This window comes from Parus major, chromosome 9 (genome assembly GCF_001522545.3).
Source record: "Parus major isolate Abel chromosome 9, Parus_major1.1, whole genome shotgun sequence".
NCBI lineage: Eukaryota > Metazoa > Chordata > Aves > Passeriformes > Paridae > Parus > Parus major.
Window position 1 is genome coordinate 10398707 of NC_031778.1, and position 8160 is coordinate 10406866.

The 8160-nt window shown below is 39.7% G+C and overlaps 1 protein-coding gene across 2 annotated transcripts; it reads left to right on the forward strand.

Moving 5' to 3' along the window:
- Nucleotides 1-975: 975 nt before the first annotated feature.
- RNF7 (ring finger protein 7) lies at nucleotides 976-7546 on the forward strand. 2 transcript variants are annotated; one of them, XM_015637829.2, is made up of 3 exons: nucleotides 976-1193; nucleotides 4360-4407; nucleotides 5901-7546. In XM_015637829.2, the coding sequence occupies exons 1-3, from the start codon at nucleotides 1016-1018 to the stop codon at nucleotides 6017-6019; spliced, it is 345 nt and encodes a 114-aa protein (XP_015493315.1). In that variant the 5' UTR covers nucleotides 976-1015; the 3' UTR covers nucleotides 6020-7546. The 2 variants fall into 2 exon arrangements, with proteins under 2 accessions (XP_015493315.1, XP_015493316.1); XM_015637830.3 differs by having other exon boundaries at nucleotides 978-1186; nucleotides 5901-5957.
- The last annotated feature ends 614 nt before the right edge of the window (nucleotides 7547-8160 follow it).

The following is an 8160-nucleotide window of genomic DNA, read 5'->3' on the forward strand; positions in this document are numbered from 1 at the left end:
TCATATACAGCACATGTGTGATGGTTTGACAGCACTCAACACAGTTACAATGTCTGTCATAGTTTGCTCTTAGAACTTAAGAAGAATTGCATCAGTTAGGGATACAAGGCAAATTGTATCAATTTGAAAACCCCCAAACTCCAACAGGATTTGGTTGTTTGACTTGTGGGGTTTTTTTTTAATCTCTATTTAGAGGTAGTTCACATTTTACATAGCAGAAATTAAATGTACTTAAATTATAGATTTTAATTATTTACCTTTAGGAACAGGTACATGCAAATTTTAAAAATCCATGCAAAGGGCATAAAAATGCAATATATCATCAAAGGAAAAGTATGTATACATTTTCTTTTCTTTTACAAAAAGCAATTTTTTATTTAAAACTTTCTGGATTACATCTAGTCCCAGTAATTCAAATTCAGAAGTGCCATGATAGTTTTAAAAATGGACAGAAAAGAATGATGAGTTAAAAGAGTGGAGCTGGTGAAGGGAAATGAAGAGTGTGGATTGAGAGAAGTGTGAATCAGCCAAGCTAAAAGACTTTATTCATGTTTAACAGTGTTCAAGGTGCTTTTGAACTGATAGTTGAGTAATGAGCAAACATAAAATCTTTAGTATCATTGTTTTTACTTTATTACCAAGGTGGCCAAGGTACACGCCACTATTGCAGTGTTTGGCTTATTCTGTTAGCAGTCTTAGGAAATGAGTTGGAAGACTGGGTTGTCTCCCTACGCTCAAAGCAGCCCAGACCATTGAAGTTGTGATTGATTCATTTGCACTCCGCGTGTGAGAACATCCTTCATGAGCACTGCTAACCTGGCACCTGTTGGTGTCCTGCTGAAACACAGGAAGTGCTTTAAAGCTCTATAAATTCGTTCGGTTTCCAGGAAGGCCTCCTCACCCGCGGGCCTCCCCGGGCCCGTTCCCGCTCCCCGCGCCGGGGGCGGGGCTGCGCGGCCGCCGCCGGAGGGTGGCGCTGCCGCCCGCGCTCCCGCCGCGTCCCCGCCCCTCCGCCATGGCCGATGTGGAGGACGGGGACGAGCCCGGCGCCCCCCACTCGCTGCCGGGCTCCGCGGGCTCCAAGGCGGGCGCCCCCGACAAGATGTTCTCGCTGAAGAAGTGGAATGCTGTGGCCATGTGGAGCTGGGACGTGGAGTGCGACACCTGCGCCATTTGCCGGGTGCAGGTCATGGGTAAGCGCCGGCCGGGCCGCCATGGCCGCGGGGCGGGGGGCCTGGGCCGGGCCTGGGGCCGTGCCCGCCGCCCTGGGCACGGCGGGCGCAGGGCAGGGACGCGGTTTCCGGCAGAAGAGGGGGGATGATCCCTCCCACCTCTGCTTCCTCCTCCGCGCCTTCCCGGAGGAGGAGAAGGAGAAGGAGGAGGGCCCCGCGGGGGCCGGGCCGCCGCGCTCCAGAGGCCACACGCGCTCCCGTCGGGTGGCGAGTGTACCCCCCTGCCCGGCCGGGCCGCGCTCCCTGCGCCGCCCCCGCCGCACGCGGGGCCTGGGACCCGCCGGGTGCTCGGTGACCCCTTCCCCTGCAGTGCCGCCTTCGTCGTGAGGGCTGGTGCCCGTCTGCGGCACTGACTTACAGCTCAACCGAGTGCTGCATGCCCGGGGCTGCTCTTTGTGGGGTGGGTTTTGTTAAGGGCCTTTTGTTCGGTTTTTTTTGTTTGTTTTTTTTTTTTTACGAAGCAGTTATGGATGTACATATAAATTAATTTTGCAAATCTCTTAAATCAGGGTGCCTGGCACTGCTTCACAAACGTGATTATTGCTGCAGTAGAACACACATAAATGTACTGACATCTCTATTAATATCATTAACCCCTGAGTAAGGGGTTAATGTACTTGGTTTTAAAATCCAGAGACTGTTTGAAACACCTTCATTGTTGACGCATATTGTTGTTTTGTGACATCTTTGTCAAATACGATATTTATCTTGGTTCTTTGAAAACAGCTTCAGTTCTTCCTTTACTATGTGTGCATATCCAATTTTTACTATTGGGCTGAGTTATCCTAGATAAAACTCAGTTGGGTGTGCGACACTTTGGCAGGACAAACGACCCAAGAACACCTTGTTTCTGTAGGGCCAGGAGCCATGATACTGAAAATGAAGTCAGGATTTGGATTAACAGAAATGAGACAAAATACGCAATTCTGTTAGTTCTCATAAATGTTTTTAGTGTGAAGATTCTTTGGAATAAAGGAGGCAAAGGGGGGTGCACTAGAGGAAAAAAGATGCAGAACAAACTGAAGTGGTGGGAGATTGATCTTTTACATAAGCATGTTTTGAAGATTATTTACTTTTTTATGGTAAACAGAGACCACTCTGGAAGTATGAAATTGGCTTCATTTGCCGTGTAAACCATAATTTTTAAAATGTATTTATCCCAATTGTGGCTAGCCTGTTACAGGACACTATAAAAAATGTCTCAAATTAACAAAATCTTACCCAGAGCTATTATAGAAGTTAAAAAAAAATATAATATTTTCTCATAGCTAGACCAAGAGAGTACTTTTAATCTGAAATTAGAAAAAAATCTGAAAAGATCTAGTAACCATTTTTTGGGGACAAACCACATTGTTAGAATGTGAAACTTGATCATTACTGACTTCAGTTTAGCAATTTTGCGTTGACCCTGCCAGAGTGGGTCTGGCTCCTGTAGAGCCACTGCGTCTGCAGTAACCTTAGGTGGGAGGCAGTGCCAGACTGAGACTGGCACTTGTTGCAAGTTAGTTTGTTTGACTTCTGTAGGGAAGGAGGTGTTAGCTCCTTAACCATTTTATATTGGTTTAACTCCTTGAACCAGTGTGGTCTTAGATGCACAAGGGAAGGAGGCAGCAACGCAGGTGTCAGCAGGGAAGTGCAGGATTGCAGCTGGAGTGGCTTTGCTGTCCTTAGCTTTTCAGACTGACCCCCTTGGGGTTATCATGTAGGATTGGGGACAGGTTACTTAGGTGTGGTGGCAGTGATTTCTGTCCTTGGCTCTCTGTGCTGCTTCTGTCTGTAATTGTAACTCTAGGGCTCGAGAGGACAGCTGATTTATTCTTTCTGCTCTGACCCCAAATCATCAATCAAATGTGGGCTCCCACACACTCTGATACAAGTTGAAGCACTTTAGCTGAATCTCCCCAGCACCTTGGCCCTTAACTGCTGTTGAAATATAAATTGTAGGAACAGACAACAGGAAAGTTGTGCTTTTGTCTCAGTCAGGAAGGGGCAGCCGTTTTAGAGCTCTCTCCTCTTTGTTCTCTATCACCTGAGAAGAGCAGGAACGTCAGGGCAGATTTATTCTAAAATAGTACTGGCCCTATCTGGCAGAGACTCAAAATATTATATAATATAATTTTGCTTTCAAAAAGAGCAAAAATACTCAAATCTAAATTCCTGTAGCACATTGCGGTTTCGTCTTCTGGGAGAATATGGTCCAATTATTAACATGTAAGCCAGATCCAACCTGCAGGACATTTGTTTAAACTACTTCCTTTTCTTTGGAGGAGATGAAGATGTGTTTCCTTATGTAATGGTTGAACACTTCCTGTTGTGCATGATTCGTGCATGTGTGTCTGTGGCAGTCCATGGTGGGGCAAAGGAGAAGCGAAGGTGTTTTTCCACTGTATGTGTGGCATATGGGAAGCCTGGAAGTTGTCTGACATCCCATATGCCCATAGGACTCTTATTGAGTCCTGGACCTGCCATCCATCCAATCCTAAAACCACAGACTGGAGTGCATAAAGATAATAAATATTTTTAATTAGATATTATTCTGTATTTATTAACATATATTATCAGCTGTACCACTATATTTGTATGTGTGTGACTCCTGTGAAAATCAGATGCAGGTACTTGTTGAGGGAAGCTGCTATAAAAAGTAATAGGTGGTGGGAGTTGTGGTGAGAGATTCACAGCCTAAAAAATCAAAATTGTGAATGACTTCCTTAAAAGGAAATGCTGACATCTGAAAAACAAAGTCCTGTAATTAGGGTTTGGCTTTGTGCTTGCTCTGGTCTTAGTATGCCTGAGTGCCTTGGCACAAATCTGCGGGCTTTTATATCTACAAAATGGAGAAGGCTTTTTTTCAGCAAAAGTTATGAAAATACCAAAGCAATGGAAAATAAACAAAACATGCTGGAGGGTTCAGAGTCCTTCTGATCTCTTTCAGTTATAAATTTCATTGTCATTTGCATAGTTTTAGAATTTAAGGAGCTTGTTTAATGTTAAAGGGCTGAAGTAGACACCAAAACTTGAGATTTTTACCTCTGTAAATTTGTATTAGAGTTTATATTTTCATCTGACAAACCTATTCTTAAGATGGAATCCTGAGAATCAAATTGAGTTTGTTCTTGTTTACTTTTAGATGCCTGTCTTAGATGTCAAGCTGAAAACAAACAAGAAGATTGTGTTGGTATGTAGTGACTTCATTCGCTTGTTTTTCAATTGAAGCTTCTCTCAGTATGGTGCATTTTAAAGTTTGAAGGGAATACTGATTTTATTAATGCTCAAAAGTAAACTGGTGTTTTGTTCTACGTTGTATCGTCTTTTTACATTAGTAATAATTTATGCATAATTTTTGAGCACAAAAAAACCAGTTTTCATGTCAGCTGTCCTGTAAAACAAAACAGCTTCCAACTTCCTGTCAACACATACACAACTAAGAGATTTAGGTTTCTTCACTGTTTTGTGAGCAGTGTTGTGTTCACATATTTGAGATCATAATGTACATTTTTGAAGTGGGTAGGAAAAAGCTACTTTTTTCTTCAGAGTTGCATGCCAGAGAACATAATCGTAGTACAAATAAAAATCCTCTGTTCTGAAGTAAATGTATGTCTGAGTTAGGAAGTGATATTTTTCCCACTATTAATTCACAGATAATGGAGGCAATGGCTTGGTTGTTCACTTTTCATTTTCAAGAGTGGAATCACTTCAGTTCAAACATAATCATACTTTCAGTGCCTGTGTATACAAAAGAAAGTCTTAATTCTGACTGTTTAAATAGGAAATAGTGGAAACTATTTAATTCAAATTCAAAGAATTTGCTTTAAACCTTTATGACAGATTTTAAATGAATGGTAAACCTTTCCATGCTGTTGAGCTTTGTGTTTTGAAGAGTACTGTCTCAAAAAAAACCCACTGGGGGTTTTTGATTATTGTTTTAATGGGAATAGGGTTTTCCTGTTCCAGATATCTTAATTGGCTTGCTAAGTTTCCTATTTAAGATAGACAGGAAAACATCATTTACAGCACTCCTTTGGTTGTTACCTTTGTGCTCCTGTGGGGAAATTGTGAGCTAATAAGGAAAAAAACCCAAGTAACTACATTTTAAAATATTATTCAGGAGTAAATAGGTAACGGATAACAAATTTTGTAGTCTTGGAACAACTGTAGCCTGTGAGTAACTCCTGGTGTAAAGTCCTATTTTAAGATTGTATACTGTGTCATATGTGCCTCCTTGCTATCACACATTTCAGTTCAAACAGTGCATTTCACATGAGAATTTGGTGGTATGCTCTGGTATGATAGTGAGTCAGTAGTGCATTTGCTTTATTTTGGTACTGGAGAAGATTAAGGGGAAAAACTTTAATAGCTTCACTTATTTCCTGGGCAGAACTGCTAAATGTGTTTATACAGTCATAAAATCCTCTCACTTTAAACAAGGTGAGAATATATGCATTTCTTTTTTTTTTAATATTTGGAAGTAAGTAAAAGGCATGATGATGGAACTGACTAGCATCAACATGATCATAATAATCCAATCTCAGTGGATTAATCAGTGATGACCTGTTTTGTCTCTAAAGTTTCCAGTGGTTATTATTTGAGAAGAGTGATAGTTTGAACCTTGCTATAGGTGTTGATTGAACAGTTGAGTGTGACTGGAACATGTTCTTTCTTCTCTTTCAGTGGTTTGGGGAGAATGCAATCATTCCTTCCACAATTGCTGCATGTCCTTGTGGGTGAAACAGAATAATCGCTGTCCCCTCTGCCAGCAGGACTGGGTAGTCCAGAGAATAGGCAAATAAAAACTGGAGGGTTTCTTTCTGTTGCACTTGTTGGAATGGTGTGTGCGTTACGCCCTGTGCTCATGCAGAACTGGACGTGTCTGTCAGGACATGGCTCACTTGGTTTATCTGCTCCACAGTGGGTTTGCTGCAGGCCGTGGTCAGGCTCACTGCAAGGGTTCCACAATTGAAACAGGACATCGACAAAACTACATCAACAAATGTATCTGCTGTGATTAAACTGTTGTCTGTATCAGAGCATAGAAACCTACTGGTGCATATTATAACCCTAAACACAGAGCAGTTAATGTTTTTCCTTTGATAAATTAATTAAATGGAAAGAGTCACCTTACCTGGTCTGATACACTGCTTAGTTTACTGTCAGGATAAAGAAAATATTTCCTAAGTACTATTGTTGGCAAAAACACAGTCAGTGTGGTTTTTAATAAAATATTCTGGGTTTTAATCTAAAATGAACAGTGTGTAAAACATTTGCTGTGTGCTTTTTCCATCACACTGTATTAAACATTTCTAATTTAGGTTTTCTTAATGACTTTCATTTTGTTGTATCTTCAAGTCTGTTGCTCTGTTATGTTCTAGGCATGATTTATACAACTATAATGTTAAAATTTAACCATGTTAAAATTTTTTTTATTTATATTTCTGTTGGTGATCATGGAGACATGTATTTTTAATCCAAAGATTTTTGGTAAAAAGACTTGTATTTGATATCAGTTAACTAGAGGTGTTGACAATCTTGCTGGTTAGCTGATTAATATAGGAAGCAAACAAAAGCGATAATTTAAATAAGCCAAGGAAAAGAGGCACTAACTAAATCTAGGGGAAAATGGTAAATTGTAATTTCATGAAAATTTATTGAACAGAAATTTGTTTATTTTCTTTTTATTGGTCACAGTGCTTTGGAAGCATTTTTTCATTTTTGTGGAAATCCTGAATATAGCATCTTCTTTGAATTTTTTCTTGCAGCTGTTTAAGTGCTTGCCTCTAACTTTGTCCTTTCCCTAAATATCCAAATTACTATGAATCTGAACATATGCTGTGGGATTTTTAAAATATATGTAATGGAGAAGTAGAATTATTGGTTTAAATCTGTAACAAATTCAGGCTTAATAAAATGGTTAATCAACATGGATGAAATTGAAGCAATATAATATGCATTGTTTACCTCAAAATTATCATCTTTAATGTTTAATGTGTTTCTCAGTAGATGTATTTCTGTCTAATTCTATGTACATTTAAAGAGGTTTTCTTCATTGTATAAAGTAGTTCAAATCATTGTCATCAAGCATATTGCAGAGCTTACTGTGGTTTTGTTTAATATTGTAGTCTTGTTTTAAAGATGTTTGATTTTTTAAATGTAGCTTTTGTTAATTACACACTAAGATAAAAAATCCTGAGTTGCTGTTACACTGTATCACATCAGTTGTTATTATGCCAGATGACATCTGTCTTAAAACTGAATACAAATGTAAAATGTGTTTTACAGTAATGTAAAACAGTAGTAATGAAGTGCCTATAGCATTTACATTGCTGTGGCGTATTTCTGTTTGTGTAAAAATATTCCCAAAAGTTTTGCAAAAAAAAGAAATCTGAGTAAATGTGAGAATAAATTTTAGCTGTCACAGTCAAACTGTATCTTACCTACCTTCCACCTGTTTTCTTTATCCACATTTGGTCCCAGGCTCCATCCTGTGACCTCTGTTAGTGCCAGCTAGTCCCATCAGAGGACTTTTCTTCATTTTTCTTTGATTTATAGGTGAATATAGAAAGTACCAAACCCTGCTTTTAGCTCATGTCATGTACATGGCAAGAGTAGCTGAGAATTAGAGTTGTGGAATAGTTTTTCTGACGTGTCAGCTCAAAGGGGTGATGACACAAATGAGGTATTAGGAAAGTTAATGTTGAAATCAAAGCAGCTGGTATTTTTTGTATACCTGTTTGCATATTATATCTTGTTGAGCAGTAATTGAGGTTCACCTAGAACATAAAGTAATGAATTTTAAGTCCTGCATGTTTTCTCTGTGATTTAGAGATTAGCCAAAGTCCCAGTCTTTCTATGAGCTTTACACTAGAGAACTTCTCCAAATCATACTTTGATATGCTTGATTAGCATGGTTTTTAGTATATCCCCATGTTCAGTT